Genomic DNA, 19132 nt, shown 5'->3' with positions numbered 1-19132 from the left:
CACCTAGAAAAGCCAGTTGCCATTACCTGTGGTTGTGGATCATGCGTATGTCGTAGAGCCGCACAAAGGGTCCGCTCGCCCCTACAGCTAAGTAGTTGTTGTCCTGGGGGTTGACCGTCAGGCATTTGGCCTCCACCAGCTGCCCGCAGTACTCTGTCAGGTCTATCAGGACTTCTGAACGTTTGCTGTTCTCTCGCAGATCGTACTGTCTGCAAAGAGAAGAGAGAGTCAGACAATCCGTGTCGCTGGAGAGCAGAAGCAGCAATAAGAGAGAGGCGACCAAGCTGGAGACCACTCAAAGCAGCACATTTATACTCCTCAGTAGTGACCTACGCTTAATTATCTGGCTTGCGCACGAAGAGATGACACTAACACCATTACGAGTCACATGTGCCACAGGTTACTGGAAGCACCTCGGTTCAATACACACCAGGCCTGGGCATCAGGATAACCATTAAAACCAGCTCTATAACGTGCACAAAATTATTCAAGTTCCAAATTAAACGCCAAGTCATGACCTCACAAACAGGACCTCATATGAAAAGTGGAACAAATCCTCATAGTAACATTGCTCATTCAAGAGTCTCAATGACTCCGGAGGGAAACATCGCTCAGTGTTCTATCTCCCTCCCATCTGACGTGGCTGCTCCTTTCTTGGCCTCCCTTTTCAGCGGAGGAAAACAGAGGAGCTGGGGAGAGTATTTCTCAGGGGAGTCTACATTTCAAGATGAATCCTTCCGATTTCAGGGAAGGGAGACATTAGCTTAAGCTCTTTAGTATAGAGATAGTCTCTCTCAAGATCTATGCATAGTACATACTGTGAATGGATCCTAATCCAATTAATTTTGGGGCAGAATGATTAGAGTTCTGTACCTGATTAGCCCGTCTTCTGCTGCACTCCAGAAGGTGTTAGGCCACATGGGAGCCGTGGCAATCCGCTTAACTCTGTTGGTGTGATCTCCAAACATGTGGATGGTCTCCTTGACAGTCAAGTCATGGACGTGCACCTTGGAATCCGCAGCTCCCGTGATGAGGATCCGATCCCCCGAATGCGGCAAGAACTACGGGAGACAGATTTGACATTCAGATAGGAGAAGCGCTGAGGCTGTTCACACAGACATCACTGAGCTGTCCTGGCGGGTCACAGACAGAGCAGCTTGCTTCAGGAACACAGGACGACCCATGTTATTACTGACACTACACACATGCTGGTGCGCACTCTCAAGAGTCACCAACTGCAGTAGCACACAAAACGGTCTCCTCATCACACATCCCAATTTGCTACAACGATTTCCTCTGACTTTACACAGAGTATGAGATTAGCCTGGGAGGAGGTATTAGATTCAATGTCATTTTTTTCCTCAACATTAGAAATAGTAAATGATTTGGGGAGGGAAATTGCTTGCAGGAAAACCTTTCCCGGCAAGGATCTACTCTCTTGCTACTTAGGTTACTGATTTTGCCAGCCGTTTATTCCTTCTGATCAGATACCTTGACAGAAAAGATGTTTGCAGTATGTCCTGTGTGCATAGAAAGGAGTTTCTTGTGGTGCAGAGGATCCCAGACAATGGTATGCTGGTCATCAGAGCCAGAGGCCAACAAGCTAAAAGAAACAGAAAGAAGTATGCATCATGTATTCTTCTGTTCTAAGCTGTGACCAATTTCTCAGAGTGGTTTGACCACAGACAGCCATTAAGTTAATTCAGCCCGAAGAATCCCACTTCCTCTCTTTTCTCAGCTATGTGTTCTTGTTGCTCCCCATGCGCCAATCCATTCAGCCAGTTCAGGGAGCTAAACCAGCCAAATATCAGCTCTACAGAAAAAAAAAAAAGCACTGAGTGTTTTTCGTTGGTTTAGCTCATTGAACCAGCTCACCACGGATTCAGATGGCACAGGGGAAAACAACAGGAGCATTTGGTCAACAACAAAATGCAGGGCCTCCGTTTTCCTTATTAGCCTGGCTGCATTAACTGCTCCACATCAGCTCCAAACCCAAGCCAAGGCATTCATTCCCGGACTTCGGATGTGCCCAAGCAGTCCCAAGGCTCATTCAGTGATTCACAGACTGCTTTTTTAAGTGTAGGGTGTGGCAGCGGTGTTGCAAAGCACTGTTTGCCTTGTACATCTACCTTCATTTGAAGCAAAAGAATTTGACATCTGCAACCATCAGCTGTTTTAAACTTATTTCCTTGTAGCCAAATCTCTTTCAAGTACATGAAATTGTCACTGGTAAATAATTCTGAAGAGTATCAGACAGCAGACTTCGGATCTTGCGAGAGGCAGGTCAAGAAAGATACGCTCTTCCTTCCATCCAGTCATTTCTCACGCAGATGCTCTTTATTCTACTTGGTTAACAGAAATGCTCTTATGTTTAGTTTCCCTCTAAAATTGCAGAGAGGGGTAAACACCCTGCCTCCCTCCCGTATATTTGTCCCCCAGCAGAAGCTTTTAACAGCATGGTGAAGGGGGTGAGGAAATGTCACTACCAGCTGGGCAAATCCTAAGGATCCATTATAATCCATAATACCACTTAAGAGAAAAGAAGCAGCCTTCAATCTCCACTTCTTAGTCTGACCATTTCCCTTCTGAACTCACTAAAGGGGCATTTCTAATAATATCTAGATATAATTAACAAAAAAAAGCTTCTTTTGAAGGGTGAGTTCTACTACAGTTCAAAACTTGGAGCTTAAGCTCCACTTTACGAGGAATGGGAAGCAGCTGCTTATGATAAGATGACCTACATCCTACTCTTGGGAGAACCTGGGGTTATCGGTTTGTTGATCCCCTGAATCAAGTCACATACTTACTCTCCTTTTTCATTCCATTCTAGACAGTTGACACACCCAGAGTGACCCTGAGCAAAAAAAAAAAAAAAAAAAAAAAAAAAAGGGGAAGACGGTGTTACATGGTATTACACAAACTTGAGACTTATCAGAGCTGTTCTGAGACAAGGACACAGTGAGCTCCCCACACATAACAACTTGTTCCAATACAAGCAGGTTTTTTTTAAAGTCCAACCCTGCAAAAAAAAACCACCCACATGGCAGATAAGCACCTCCAGAAAAGACAGACATGCTATAGCAGTTGGGGTAGAAAAGGCAAAATGAAACAAATTTAAAAAAAAGTAAATGTAGCGTTGAATAAAATGGCAGTTTAGTCTCAGAGGCTACAGATGAAATCCTGCTGTACAGATGGAAAGGTGACTTTGCTTCAAAAGCCCTTGGCTAGGCTGACAAATTACATGTACAGGTTCTCTGGGAACGCAGGGAAAATGCACTTAGATAACTCTTGTAGAAGCACCTTGCTGCTGGGTGACTATATCATACATCTTCATCCAAATTAACTAACAACTGTAGCAGGAAAGACTAGGAGAGCGTTGAGTAGCGCTTGATACGGGAGATGCGATTGAAAAGGGGGACAAAAGAATTCTTTCCTCCCTCAAAACCAAGACAGTCTTAAGATCTTTTGAAGCTGTGTCAGACTGAAATACAACAACCTATTCTTTAGGCAACATATTACATTCTTCAGCATTAGAGCTGAATATCTTAACAGTTGACAGTTGCCTCCTCCAGGCACCGCTGTTCGGATTAGCTGATACACACCCCTTACAGGCTCTAGTGTAGGTGCATTAGGTAATGCACAAGATCTCGCTGAGCTATTCCTGGCTCTGATGCAGTTTAGGGGACTAAGTAATCAGGATCTATCCCATGCAAGAGTGAGAATGCCGTATGCTCCCGCATGCTCTCTTTTCTGCAGGAAGTTGTACAAGTAGCTCAGTTTCCTCTTTAAACACTGCCTGCTTACCTGCAATTCTGCTTCTAGGCCCAGGCGGCGAATGAATGGATCGGTGACATGATAGTGTCGTTCGAAGCCCAGCGCACCCCTCTCCTGCACGAAGCAAACAAGTGCCACGTTGACTACAGCAAACAAAACATTTCTTTTGCCCCACTAAGATTCCAGAACTGCAAAAATCAAACAGGGACCTTGTGAGGTACTGGGGTGTCCATAGCACCAGGTACCTGTCCTGTAGTAGGGAGACATCGTTCACATCATCTCCAGGTAGGCAGTTTGTAATCCTTGCCCCTGAACTGGTTTTAAATTATGTTTATCTAATTGCCAGGATCTACCTGGGCGGCCAAGACAAGGTTTGGGGGGGCCCACACTAAAACAGAATATGTTGCCTACTTTGGGCCAGAAACAAAAGACACAAAAAAGCTTGCGAATGCCTGTTGCTATCCCTTGGCAAGGATTTCAGAAGGAACTCTGTATTGGGTTTGCGTGGCAAGGTTTTGGTAGCAGTGGGGGCCTGGAAGCCAGGTGCCCACTACAAACTCACTCCTGAGGACTGCTGTAGTAGACCACAGCTGCTCAGAAGTCTGCCATTACACAGAATCTGTCCTGAAGCACCAAAGATTACTTTGAAACCAGAGTCAAACATTTGCAATCTCACCAGACGAAGGGAAAAAGTATTGGGGAACATAACTGGACATCATCCTTTAGAGACAGCTTATTTCATCAGAAATGGAGTAGGGGCATGTAGCTGCAGTACCACAGCACAGTCTGTTCTACAGGGAAGGGAACAGCTGCCACAGAACTGCGTCAGTACAAATGAAGGTGAAGAAAAGCAGGACAGTTGTTTCCCCTGTGATCTCACAGGGTTCACAGATGCATTAGCAGATGGCTTCGATGAAAGAAGGCCAACTGCAGAGGCAGGCATGAAGAAAAGGGAACGCAAGTCATATTTTGGATAGAACATCTAATGTCCAAGGAGATTCCTTCCTACGACCTGATCCAGCCTTGGTCCCATTCCATGCTACAGTCAGAAGAAGACAAGTCCTCACTATCACCATTTATAGATGGGAACACTAACGTAAAAATTACACTTATGTTACTAGGAACATGTTAGTAGCCACAGAGCAGACACAAAGAACCAGTGCACTACGCTACAGCTCTGCAGACTGATGTTAAGTAATGAACTCCGTGCAGCAAAAGCTATTTGAAACCAAAATGGAGACAGAGGTAAGGGGATTGGAGGAAAAACAAAACAAAACAGGCTTTTTGTACTAATTTCAACTACAAACTTCAAACCTCTTGACATATTTTTACGGATAGCATTCCCAAAACACTGCTAGGCCCAGTGCAAGGTGCTGCAGTTATAATTGCCTTGCAATTGCAACCTCAGTGGCTTTGTGAGCTCTGTGCGGTAGGATACTGCTTTTCCTACAAGAAACTGTCACACATAGCAACCTTCCCAAGGTCACACATGAAAGTCTAACAGAGCAGACAGTGTGAAAAAGTCCCAGGCTAACGCTCTAACCACAGAACCATCCCTTCCTTGTTAGAGCAGCAAAATAAATCTTTGCACATGGATTAAATTACAAACTTGTAATACAAAGTTTGGTACCAAACTGCGAAGTTGGGCATTCAAGCTCCTAGCTCCTTATTGTGGCCACTACAGACCACTTTCGTGAATGCTGATTACCAGCAAAGCTGCAAATGATTTAAGGCCTCTGAGTCCAAGCAATAATTGCCTATTGTGTCTGCTGTAGCTAGTCCTTTCACGGTAAGAAATATTTCACAAATGCAGCCATTAGATGACTGATCCGACCACTGTAGAAGTTTTTCCCTACACAAAGGAAGCAACACACCACTCTTTAAAGAAAGAGAGCCAGAAAGAGACTGAGACAGAGATCATTAGCTGCACTACAGTCAGAAAATACCTTTGATGGCAAGATGACACGAAGAGAACACATAGCAAAGCAGACAGAAAGCTCATGAGGGAAGCTAGCTAAGGGTCCTTTATGGTACCCAAACACAAGTAGCCAGATTTCTCTCTTCAATGTTTTACTCAAAAGGAACAGACCTGCTGATGTCAAACTAGCATGGTGCGCACCTGCTAGGGAGAAGAACCGTATTCCTGTTATGCCATACTTCATCCCAGCTCTTCATTAAGGACAGCGATAGGTCCTATATGTTTGATCTCATAAGCTTCTTATAGAGCTTATCAATACATAAGTAGCAGAGATCTTTTCAGAAGGCAACAACAAGAGTATTTCCCAATCCAGTGCAAACACCGATTCTCTATCTGCTCTCCACCCAACACAAGCCAACGCTTGGCTAACACATACCTTGATTTGTCTGTGGATGATGTCTCTGGTAATGTTTGCTTTTGCCATCTTCTTGCAATGGGGCAGACAAAAAGAAGCTATCGGAAGAGCTGCTGTGCATCCAAGCATGCCAACAGAGCAAAGATCCACACTAAGGGCATTTAATTACCTGCAGGACAGAATGGAAGGGGAACAAAGGCAGGCATACAAACATATTAGGCCATTCATATACAATGTCAAATACTTCATTTTCAAAAAACAGCGGTGGCTAAGAAGGAAAAAGTTTTGCATAAAGGATCCTTGAAGAAACTCAAGGACGGGAAGGAACAACATAAGACTGGAGAACATCTGACTTAAGAGGCCATCCCCAGTTTGCGGAGAAATTCACAATAAGCAGAACTCCAGAACCACACCAGCCATGAAAGGCTGTGTCTCTAGGCCAGCAAAGGCCCTGCAAGTCCAGGGTAGCATCCTGTTTCACAGCTCGCCTCCCACCATTACATGTCCACTCATAACCAATTTCACATTTCCCACTATTGTGAATAAACAAGGCATTGATATTTTTGGCCACCTCTTCTCTCTCATTTACTACATTTGATTATCAGCCAAAAAAAAAAAAAAAAAAAAAACAGAAGAGTGTAAGTGTTCCTTAGAAATCACAACAGCCAACCATCAGGTGACACTATCACCTGAACACCCAATTACATTAGCAACAGAAAAGGGGCAATCATTTAAAGTTGTATTTCCAGGGGAAATCAGAGTTTTCCACACTCTTAATGGAGTTCCATATTTAATGCACTAACCTAAATAATTTAAACCCCATAAAATTAGCTACACCTGCTAGAAAAAAAAATTCAAATTGCAGAGTGATTGTCACCACTCTGCCCCAGACAGGCTGCCTAGCAAAGGACCAGCCAGTCTCTGAGAAATGACGTAATTCATTTACATACCGCAGGCCCTGTGCTGTCCCGTTTTGATATTTCTACAGTTCTCTCCAATAAAAATTAAATAAAGTTTTAAACACTCACTTTGTCCTATGTAACCCAATAGTTTTACATTCTCTTTAAAAGCATTCACGAGCAGAACAAGCCAAAATTTTCAAATGAGTCCTCTTTTGAACGAGGAAATGCTGATTCATTGAAACAAGAACATTTCACAGAAACACGGCAACAAACAACTCCGCTGAGGTCAGGCAGAAGTTTTGACAAACCCTGCCCGATTCTCTACCAGTTCATCTGTCAAGTTACTCCAAATCGAGGGTTTCCTTTAACAACTTCGGGGCTATGCAGGCACGCTGCACAGCAAAGCCGTGAGGCTCCTGCACCCCAGGATCCCCAAAGCCCTGGGCTTCAGCTTCAATTTGCTTTCGAAAAACTGTTAGTGTCCAAACACAGGCATTTCCTCATGGGTAGGAAGTATCAAGAATTCATGTTTCCTCACAAAAAGCAGTGTTCATCCAAAGTGGAAGTTCGGCTCGCTTTCCTAACACAGCTGGCTCCTCTATGCAGCTCCGTGATGAAAACAGAAACATCATTAGACCTACAGATCGCAAGGAAAGCCACACAAACTGAAAATTGGATTTTCTTGCAGTGGGCTTCTAAGCATGATGTTTAGGGGAGTCACAGGATCTCTCTCACACAACACACAGAAAAGGCACAGCTGTTTGTAGGTCTCTGAAGATGAACGTCCCTACTGCAGACAGCAGAAGACGAGCAGCCCTCACGGTTGTATTCCGGTCCTATTTTGTACGTATGACGAGAACAAAACTGACGACATTCCCACAGCGAGAGCGCAGGCCTTGAACACAAGGCAAATCAGCCGATGGGATGACCTTACATGCAAAGCCTGCTCCTAGTCCGTGCCCAGCAAGGGCTAACGATGCCGTACTGTCACCAGGACTGATTCAAAGCCCAGATGTAAAGATAACAGCCCAAACTCACCACCATCCAAGCCTAGTTTCTGGCAGCAGATGTGTCCATTAAGCCAACATCCTCTGCCACACACCTCCAGTTGGCAGGAGCAGCTCAACTTGCACCCCCAGATATTGGAGGAATCAGCTGAGGGTTTTTTTGGAACCCATCATCTGGTTTAGTGCATAAATTGGGGCTCCCCTAGAATCCACTGGCCAGCCTGAAACCGAGCCAACATGTATGCATTTGTCCATCATGTATGTATTTATCCCACATTCCTTTTATTCCAGAAGTAGCACCACGAAAGCTAGCACGCTTGCCCAGGAAGACACCTCACGTTTCAAGCATCTTTAACCTCACTCGCTCTCAAGTTAAGTAACAGTTGCTTCACTCCCAGGCTTAATGGCAAGAGGCAGCACCACGACTGCATTTGATCATCAATATTTCACACTAATTCTTGTAGTAGGATGATTAAGCTATCAGATTTTCATACGTATCCTCTGGCTTTCCACACGAGCTTACCATAGGTATTGTTTTGCCTGTTTATGAAGACAGAGTCTACAAGGGGAGGACAACAACTGCCCTTACGAACAGCTCACAAGCACGGGAAGGAGAGGAGGCAGGCACCTGCAGCAAAGCGCCTCGACACAAGGGCCAGGTGAATCATGCTGACTCTGCAGCTCAGAGGTAAACATGGGGAACCAGGACAGACCCATCGCTACTTGTGTCCAAGGCCAGCTCTAAAAAAACTTGCCAGCTGAGCTAAATAAGCTACATCGCTGGAGACATCCATGAGGACGCAGTTTCCAGACACACTTTTCTGCTAAGTTCTGCAAGCGAGAGGACTGCCAACTCAAAAAGTCAAGTTTAGATAGACTAAAAGTGCAGGGATGAATGGTATGTGTGATCTCTCTCCTCCAGTTTCTCCAGACACCCCTTCCAGCTAACAAGCCTCCACCTGCCCTTCTCCTAGGCTGGATCCTCACAGACTGGCCTCCTTAAACCCTCCAGGATACACAAGTGTTTTCTCCATCCATCTGCAACAGTGCAGAGAGACCTTCCATGGCTCTGCAAGACCACAGCAGCTCACCCCTCAGGCAAGGGACTTGCTACTCACTGTACAAAACCCAAGATCTCACCTCTAAGATTATATCCCAAGGCTCCCTTCCTCCTCCTCCATGTAGCCCTATAAAACACACCAGCCACCCAACCTCACACAGCAGTTCTCTGCAGGAACCTGTGACCACTGACTGATGACAGTTAGACAATTTTTTCCAGAGAAGTGAACAATCCGTTAACCCAAAGTACATCGTAAAGAGACATGAGGTACAATATTCCAGTGGATGTCAGTGCCTCAGTCTCATCTGCACCTTTCCACTCCTCTCAGTACTTCCCTAGAACATGCCCAGACTCTGTCCCCCCTCTCCAAGCAGCATCCAGCTAACTCTTCTTCCCCTGCCAGGCAGGGACTGCTTGTCTTCCGCTCAAAGAGCACTTTAGGCTTCTTTTGATCTTAGGACCCTGAAGAGGCCTATTACCATGCCAGAGCCAAGCAGGCAGTCACCTCCCAACCAACAAATGCCCCACTGCTCTTTTAAGCCCCCTGGAAGTATTTTTGTCACATTTCCTACCTCTATTCATGGCTAATTTCTAAACAGCTCCTTTTTATTCAACTCCTATCTGAGCAAGAAATGGCACCAAACAACCTGAAGGATGCACACGGAGAAATGCATGTTCATGGACAGATACAGACCTCCCATACTCTACAGACAGAACTAACCAAGCCGCTTTACTGCTAAATAAGTTACTGCAAAACCACTAATACACTCTAAATCCACTCTTTGACTGTATGGGCAGGATGCTCAGAGGGAAAGAACATCCAAATCCCCCAAAACCTACCACTCCTAAAGAGAGACTCAAATTCCCTTGCTCTCCAACAGTCTCCTCTGCCACAGCATTTTACACCTTCTGGAACTCTGAAACACACACTGGCCGGGGGAGCACAGCATCTCACAGGACTTTGCTATTTCTGTGAGCGTTTTTAGGATTACAGGTGTGTTATGGAGCTTCCCAACTCTCTGGACAGGTCATTGTCAGCTGCAGTAACTCAGAGGTGTTCTCAACAGATCGTCATTCAGTAGGTCTCAACAAAAGATCAACACATCTTAACTTTATTAAATAAAAAGATACAGGTCAAGAAAATCATCCATTAAATCAGCCCTTTGGTTGACAAAGCAGAATAAGCCAGAGTTTAAAAGAAAACACCTGATGTAAAACTGACTTTAAACATACTAATATCAGCATCCGAGGCTAAGCTAGGAAATTGTTCGGTGTCTAGTATACCCAAGATGCTGATGAATGCTTTTTAGCATTTGACCATTAAGAAAAAGGGACAGGCTTGGAAAAAAAAAACCAGTCAAACGGCAATGCACAAGCCTAAGGTGTCTCTCTTGCCTAGACAGGGCTTGGTTTGGCAACTGAATGCTGTAAAATGCTTAAAAGGTCTCCCAGAATATGTGTATATGCTTGGCCAAGAAGACTCTAAGAGCCTTTCTTGCTTTCACCGTGCTATTTTTTTTGTTGCTCAACAGGTATTCCACAGCCGCAAAGGCTTTGGCTACCTTAAATTATCATGGAATCACAGAATTAAGAAGTCTGAAATTCTCATTCCAGGTCAGTTGTGACAACTGGTCACAATCTCAGACCCACATTCACCATGAATACGATAATTACGTTGCTCTTGAGTTAATACGTGTAGAGCTCCTACTATGAAACAAGCATTAAGTGCTCTTAACACTAAAGACTATATTGACCACACCATTGTACATATAGATCAACAATTTCCAATTACATTAAAAACTGATCCTGGCATAAAGCATAAAATCCCCTAAGCTTTGTAGGTCTCCTGGAAAAAAAAATAATATAAATAATCAGAAAAGAATAAACCGTGCCTCTGATTTCTTAAGCTTCCTATCACAAAGCCCCTTCAAAGAGTCTGTCCTTTTGTTACCACTAAAGGCACGTCAATTGATATAGGATGTTCCTCTTTCAGCAAAACCACTGTACAAATTCTCTGCGTGTTTAGGTATATTGTCTCCTAAAACATTCATGCAGTTCTCTGGCTTTTAACTAAACCCACACAACCAACCCATGATGAAATGAGAGGGTTAAGTCCCAGTGACAAGGTAACTATTTAAGATAAATCTGCACTGTTGCAACCAGTGATGACCCCACAAGCAGCTTCACTTTGGCTACACATAAGAGATAATCATGACCTTTCTTTGTCATTTATTAGACGACACTGGAGCACGTTTGTCCACGAACCTTCAAGAGCATTTCCACGCTCAATTCCAAGCAAGGACAACCTTCCCTCGTCCCTCACTGTTCCAAATCTGCCTGGAATACCCCAGACAAGTCTATAAATCTGGCATCCAGTTAAAGCTGTCACCTGATCCACAGTAACAGCCTCTTCTCAAGCTACATCCCGAAGTGTAGAGAGGACCACCCCACCTGCAGTTAGCTGTAGTTTGCTTGTCGGACTCTTCTGCTCCTGCAATGCAAAGTTCCAGAGGCAGAAAAAGACCTTTCGCAACACTTGGCCTTTAAATCTGCAGTCAAAAATTAACAAGCCACAGATTTCTGCAGGCTGTGGGCTCAAAATCTGTATTTACACTGACAGTAACTTAAGAGCCTCTTAAGCTCCTGGAAAAGTATGCTTTGAAAGGGTGTTTGGGGTATGGGGAGGAAGGGGAGTAACAACATTCTCTGGCTTTCCCCAGCTGAATTTTCCTGAAACAAAGCCTTGACATTGATAGCGCAAACAATTCAGTCGCTTTACTATTGAACGGTCTCAATACAGTCAGAGTTTGGGGGGTTGCTTCTTTGATTAAATGTATTATCCCCTCGCAGAACCACCTACACACAGAGCAACACATTGACACAGAGAAGTGTCCTGCAGACATGGGCTTCAAAGTTCAAACCTGGTGACCACTGCCCTTCGGAAAAGCTCCATCAACACTAAGAAACTCCACAACGCAGCAGCATTCATTCTTAAATAAGGAATCCAATTCCTAACTGTTTGGATGCGCCCAAGTTTCTCAGTCTCCAAACTCAAGGTCATTGAAACAAGCAGCACTCTGCACACTACAAGCCTTGCGGATACGCGACTCATCCCAAAGGAAGATTCCTATGACCCTTCCCTTAAGCATCCATAAATTACTTCACCCATCCAAATACCACCTGGGACCCAGTTCACCAGGCTTTGTTAGCCTCACAACTTGTTTTCCCCATCCTCTTTACCTTGACTTTCCAAGAGGTCACAGATCAATAAAAAAAATATACATATAGATAGGTAGATTTTTTTTTTTTAAACAAACCTAGAAAACCAAGAGGAAACGACCTGCTTACCAGCAGACACCTCGTAAAAAGAAGGTTTTGCTACAGCTGAAGGAGTTGCCAGGAGCAGCAGTCGCTCCGCAGGACAGATGGCTCAGAACACGGAGCCAGCCAACAACAGAGGAAGGAGTTGCTTACAACAGAGGTGGACAGGAGGAGAGGTAGGATCCGAGACCAGACCCAGCACAAGAGGACAGTAGTGTCAGGGAAACTTTGACATGCCCAGAGAGGCGGGCCCCCACAGCGGTTATAGCTCAGGCAGCAGCCCTCTAAGCTGGCATCCTACCTCTACCCTTCATCCTCCAGCTGACACAGCCATCCACAGGAAGAAAGGGAAGATGCAAGACACCACCTCAGCCCAGCACAAGTAACAGCCTGATGCCAAGACCCATATGGCCCAGTAGCTCCAGAAGGAGTTTAGCCAGCAGATGCTGGCAGAGGAGGAAAGGTTCATCTCCTCTCCGAGGAAAGGGGCTGCAGGACACCCAGCAGGGCAGAGAAAAGTTTCACGTGAAGGCTTTAGCAAGGGAAAGGTGAGCGGGGCAGAGTCAGCCCTTAGGAAAGGGGAGAAGAAAGTGAGGGCAGGGCAGTGCCAGCTGTGGCAGAGGGAAAGACAAGTCAAAAGGCAGGAACTGAACCTGGGGAACAGGGGGGGGAGTACCAGCCAGAGGATGCAGGTATCGAGAGGGCTGGGGGGCAGGAGGGCAGGCAGAAGGGATGGGGAAAAAGGGGGATGAGGGGGCTGGAGAAAGCAGGGCTTCTTAGGAGGCATGGAGTCAGGCAAAGAGGTGGGGGGGGAATGCCTGGCAGGGAGACAAGGGGAGGGGGCATCTGACAGGGACTGGGGTGGGGGTAACTGGCAGAAAAAGGGGGATAGCAGGGGGGGCGTGGGGGGAAACTGCCGGGAAAGGGAGGTAAGGGGGGGGACGCACAGCTGACAGGGAATGGGGCACGGGGGGGGATAGCTGACAGGGAGGAGGGGCTGTGGGGGCGGGCAGGGCCCGGCCGGCCCGCGGGACCGTTACCTGTCAAGGCCTCCCGGGTGCGGGCGCAGCGGGCACTGGAAGTTGCGAGGCTCCATCCATGCTGAGTGGGGGGGGGGGGGGAGAGCGGGACCGAGCGGAGGGGGGAGCCAGAGGGGCCCCGCAGACACCGGGCGCCGTCCCCGGGGCGCGGGGAGGGCCCTCAGGCGCGGCCCGGCCTAGGCCCCGGCCGTGCCCCCCCGCCCCCTCCCCTGTTTACCCCCTCCAGCTGTCCGGGGCTCAGCAGCACCCCCCGCCGCCGCTCTCCCCGCACAGCTCTGCGCATGCGCCACGCCAACTGCGCCACCACCCCCTTCGCACTCGCAACAACCCCAACCCCGCGCAAACGGCGTAAATAGCTTTCGAGAATACTTCCCCGTCCTGCCCTCCCGGCCGCCGCCACCTTATGATTGACAGCTTCCCGAGCCAACGGAGAGGGGGAAGAGCTTCGTGAGAGTTCGACCAATCGGCGTGGAGGGGGGCGGGAGCTCGGCGCCGCGAAGGGGCTGCTGGGAGTTGTAGTCGGCGGAGGGGGAATGGTCGTTTTTCTGCGGGCCTCTACCCTCGGCGCTGGAGCCTCCGGGCCCGGCCGCATCGCCGTGCTCCTCCCGCCAGGCCTTTCCGCGGCTCTCCTTCCTCCTTCACCGAGCCCGGGGGCTGCTTCAAGCCAGCCCTCGCTGGGCCTGGGATCCCCTCAGCTCGCAGGCCGCGGCGGGGCCTGAGCCCCAGCTGCCTCCCACACTGGCCCCAGAGGGTGCCGGGGCTGCGCCGCACCAGCCCTCAAACACGGCCTCCATGGGGGGCTTGGGCTTCACGGGGCCCTTCCCGGGACCCCGCAGGCCTCGCTGCAGCCAGGAGCCATCCCGCACCCATCGTCCCACAGCAGGGGAAGCTGCGTGGCGTCGGACTCCCCACAGGCAGCGCGTTGTGACCGAGTCCCGGCGGAAAAACGAATCCCCGCGGGCCAACGTCTGGTATTTCCACCAGTAATTCCTGGAAGTGAAGCGCACAGCTCTCTCAGGCAGCACAAAGTTAGGGTTTTGGGGGGTTAAAAAAAACCCCTACACCTCTGTGGAAAGAGCCAGGGGGTGGCAGTGTTTGCAAAACCCTTCCCTTCGCCGCCTCCTTCCAGCCCGGCTCCCGGCCCTGCCGCCAGACCTTGGCGGGAAGGCAAGGATGGGGTCTCCTGAAAAGGGGCGTGTGTGTGTAAAATAAATTAAAAGTTATGGATTCATCTCTCTATAATTTATTTCCACAATTAAACATTCTGAAGTCTATTAATAAAGGGTAATGAATAGTTTAAATTTTCATTTAGAACTTAATTCCATGGCTCCTAGATAATCCCAGCTGCACAACAGATGAAAATTGCTACTTGCCTTTTCTGTGTTAGCAGAAGGAGCAAAAAGCCCCTTAAATCAGACATTACGTGGAAGCACGAGGACTCTCCCCTACACCTCCAGACTCATAAACAACAGACCAACCATTAGCTATAATGATTTGTCTTCATCTCATAACCCATTAACTTGTTCAGCCGCTGTCAAAGTTCTTTACAGAAGCTAATTGTTAATTGTTGACTCTGCATCTGTCCAGACTCTTTTAATTAAACAAATAATAATTGGGATCCATCACTATCATCCTTACAACAGGGTTTTATCTTCTTTTCTCAGATGCTGTCCTCATGGGGATGGAAAGCTCCGTGCAGAAAATCAGGCAGGCTTCAGATGCCCTTGACACGTAAGTTTTACTTGCTGATGGAGAAGAAATTGGGGCACAGGAGCTTGATTTTGTTTCTGAGCTGGTGATAGACCTAACAGTGGCTGAAGCCAAGGAGGACGGGGGGAACTTGCTGGTTCTGACTATCAGAGCTGAAATTTCCCGCTGCAGTCTCAAAGGGAACTGGAGGCACGTTGGGGAATGTAAACAAGGCGTTCTCCTCCCAGCGCCTGACCTCCTGCAGTATAAACACCACCTTGGAGAGGAATCTCGTGAAACAGTACTGCGGGGTTTTTCAGTCCAAAGAAAGGTACAGGGAGCAAGGAAGAAAACTGCCCGAGAGTTGGACTTGCCCTTCTTACAGTGTTTGAGGGAAAGCAATTTAAGTAATGCAGAAGGCATTTTTTTAATGCTTTCAGTAAATATCTCTCTCCTGTCTTCAATCTATGCTACACAGAGGAAAAAAAAGAAAATTCAGCGTAAAAAGGCCACAACATGCACACAAAAGTTAAATTTTATACCCCGTGCCATAGTTAGGAGGTCACAGTGCACATCTACAGAGCTTCATAGACATAGATCTTATCCTGTGAGAGAGAAGCAACGTGGTTTGTCCTGCAGACACCTGGCCAGCAAGTGCTGGAGCTGGACTAGGATTTGTTTGCGGGTTGAAATGGTTAGGCTAGAGCAGTTGAAATAACATTTAGAGTCATGCAGCCGTTACTTTCCACCTCTCTGTGCGGTTTATTGGGGCAGACCAGAGAAAAAGAAAATCATTTAACTGAGAGGGAAAGCCCGACCTGCACCCACTTTGCTCAGGCAATTGTGAGTTGTGAGTGGGGATGGGGGAACAGGAGGAAAGTCTAAACGGAGAGAGATGTAGTGGTGCCACGTTCATCTTACCAAATCAATGCACAGAGGATGAGAAAGAAAGAGCTGGGTCCAACACAGAAATGGGCCGTAAATGTATTGAAATATTCTTGTAGCCAGTGTGGGCTGCAGCTGGTATGTATGGCAAGGTCTGCGCTCCTGGTTTCTTTGAGCAAATCTGCTGCTGATTGCTTGCACGACTTCAGAAAACGCTTCCCTTTTGGTGTCTGCCTGGGTTTACCTCCCTGTGCAAGGACAATCATGGAATAGCAACGCTTTGTGGAGGATTTTCTCAATACAAGGGCTGAATTCTCCATGATTTACATGTAAACACAGCTCCGGGCATTTGCTGGGTACTGTATCAGCCATGTCGGGGTCAGAGGAGGTGCCTAGCTGCATGGCTGCTCAAAGGCAGGAGGCGTGAAGTTATCTCCAGAGGCCAAGGACAGCAATTACGAACTTAGATATATACAGAGTGTCTGATTTTGCTCTCCAAGACACAACAGGATAAACTCTGGTGTATTATGACTCGTGCAATTTGCTTGATAGGACATTTTTTAAAGCTCCCTCTGCCTGTTCGTGCAGTTGTATTTCTCTCCCTTTGCAGGTTAAGAACCTTAATCCTAATTACGCTCCCTCCCTGTGCGAAGGTGGTGCAAGTTCCAAGAATCACGGCGAGCATCTCGGCTGGGCCATGAAAAGCTGGAGGTGACTGGACTGCTCTCCTAACGCAAGAGACACAAATAACTGAAAAAAGCCCCAAGGCCCTGATGGGGATATTTGCCGCTGTCAGAGCACTGCAGTGCTGATGGATTATCTCAGGAACACAGATTTAATTGGATGTCTCCAGATCTTCGCCTTCTGATTCAGGGGAAGCAGGAATATCTTTTAACTTTGTCAAGAATTTGCACCAACTGAAATATTTTGCGGAGTTCAATAGGTTGAAAGGCCCTTGTCCAGCCAGTATCATTCAGCCAAGGAGGTTGGGAACGTACCAAAGTAGCAAGGAGTTAATTTGATGCTGCATCTCCCACTGGCAAATGTACGATAGCCAGGTACTAGACAGCTCAGACCTTCCCACCACGGCTGCCCATTGATCCAGGAACAGGAAGGTGGAAAAATCTGACCTGGTTATTTCATGGGAACATTGTACCGGTTTTAGCTTCTAGAAACTGTTTCTGAAGGAAACCCAGCCCGTGTTTTCTCCTGAACAAGTCTCTAGTTGTCTGCGTGCTGCCGGTGCACAGTCCTGCTTCAACCGAGACACGTACCTACGGCCATCGTCTAGGATCAGGCTTCTCACCCAGATATGACTAAGCCCTTTCAAAACGAGAAACGCTCACGATTCTTTGCTTAATTGCTAAAACAGATTAATTTGACCATCCAGAACATAACCAAGCGGAAGAGAGGAATTGACACACCTAGCTGGTTCCTGCTCAGGCTAATGATTCACTTTAATTGATGGGTCACATTTGTGGATGATGATTTCCACCAAGTAGCTGCAGCAATGCTGCTGTGCTCCCCTCCCGTCTGCCAGGATGAAGGGCAGCGTTCCCTGCAGCCTTCCCTGACTGAATCCGACCGCCAGCACTTGGGAGCTGATGCCATCTTAAAACAAGACCATAACCGATGCAAAGCAACAAGTACAATCTTCAGAGCTCGAATTGTAGCCACCATGTGTCACGTCAAAGACCCATGCCTCCCCCACACCGAGTGCCCCCAAGGATTAGGGGCTGGATCGTTACCTAAAGGCTCATTTGCCCCCCAGGTTTAGCTAATAAATCAGTTTAAAACTCCCGCTGGTTTTGATAGCTCTGGTCACGTACATGTGATACCCAGGAAGTCGGTAGCACAGCCAAGAAATCAGGGTGGCTGAGCCCAGTCGCGCGGTATCTAGCAACCCCCCCACACTACTCCAGTGGTTTTGTTAGAGCCTTATCAGATTTCCTGGTGACTCAGGCTACACTGGTGACAAGGGCGCAGGGCACGGCGGTACCAACGAGCACCGATGGGGTTACAGCACCACGTTGGTCCAGAATAGCACCCAGCCCAGCCCCCTGGAACTCATCGCTCTGCAAATCCCACTGCCCCAGAGCTCTCCCCAGAGCAGTGCCCCCACGCTGAGGCCAAGCAGACCGTGGCTGTGCCTGTCCAAGCAGCAAACGCGGAGGAGGCAGGTGGCCGCTCCGCTCTCCCTCAGGGCCTCAGGGTGCTCCACCAGCCCCGTGAGCCCCCCGGCTGCCTCCTTGCCGGGTGCCTGGGCTGTGCACCCGCAGTCCCCCTGCCACCCCCACGCTGCCGGGCACGGTGTAGTGCTGTGTCACCCCACTGCACCCCTCCAGCAGTGGGCATCCGCCACGCCAGGCTGCAGATCCCGTTTCCCTCCCTTTTTATTTGCACCCCCCTGCCCTTGCATTAGAGCCCCTTTGACTCCTTGCACCCCCCTCGTCTCTGTGCACCCCTCCTTGCATTCCCCCTCCCCCTGTGCCTGCGTCCCACCTTGCGTTAGCACCCTCTGCCTCCGTGCACGTCCTCTTTGCATTGCACCCCCTTGCCTCCTTGCACCCCGCCTCGCATTGCACCCCCCTCTGAGGCCCGCACCCGTGTCCATTGCTCGTCTCTCCCCTGCGCACCCCCTTTGCAGCTGGATCCCACCGTAACACCCTCCCGCTCCTCTGCTCCCCCCTTTGCGCTGGCACCCCCTCCCCTCCAGACACCCCCTGTGCAGTAGCACCTCCTTGCCTCGCTCCTTCCTCCCCTCTTTGCGCCTCTCCTTGCATCGCACCCCTCACCCCACGCACCCTCTTTTGCCCTGCACCCCCTCTTGCACTACCACCCCCCCATCTCCCGCGCTCCCCCCCCCCCCCTTCCCGCTCCGCAGCGGCACCCGCCTTTACAGAGCACCCCGTCTTCCACTCGCACCCCTCCGCTCCCGTTCCCCCCGCTTCCCACCGCACCTCCCTTCGCACCGCACCCCCTCCTCCACGCACCCCCCCCCCCCGCCCTGCACCCCTCTTGCACCAGCACCCCCCGCCCCCCCCGCGCTCCGCAGGCCGCCCCATCCTCCCCGCCCCGCCGCCGCAGGCGCTGCCTCCGCCCCCTGCCTCCTCCTCCTCCT

The 19132-nt window shown here is 48.6% G+C and overlaps 1 protein-coding gene across 2 annotated transcripts in view; it reads right to left on the bottom strand.

The window, feature by feature from the left end:
• WDTC1 (WD and tetratricopeptide repeats 1) overlaps positions 1-13714 on the bottom strand; it is a 32000-nt gene extending 18286 nt beyond the window's left edge. The window contains exons 1-7 of one of the 2 annotated variants that reach the window (XM_075773882.1): positions 13438-13714; positions 6129-6276; positions 3805-3888; positions 2808-2854; positions 1492-1603; positions 874-1061; positions 27-209 (exon numbers count right to left, since the gene is read on the bottom strand). In XM_075773882.1, the coding sequence (XP_075629997.1) occupies positions 27-209; positions 874-1061; positions 1492-1603; positions 2808-2854; positions 3805-3888; positions 6129-6236 (722 nt within the window). In that variant the 5' untranslated portion in view covers positions 6237-6276; positions 13438-13714. The remainder of the gene's footprint in view (positions 1-26; positions 210-873; positions 1062-1491; positions 1604-2807; positions 2855-3804; positions 3889-6128; positions 6277-13437) is intronic. The other variant, XM_075773883.1, reaches the window with a different exon arrangement.
• Positions 13715-19132: the final 5418 nt, after the last annotated feature.

The sequence above is a fragment of the Balearica regulorum genome, chromosome 22 (genome assembly GCF_011004875.1).
Source record: "Balearica regulorum gibbericeps isolate bBalReg1 chromosome 22, bBalReg1.pri, whole genome shotgun sequence".
NCBI classification, from domain to species: Eukaryota; Metazoa; Chordata; class Aves; order Gruiformes; family Gruidae; genus Balearica; species Balearica regulorum.
Note: the sequence above shows the minus strand (reverse complement) of the source record. Positions and strands in the feature narration are given on the sequence as shown.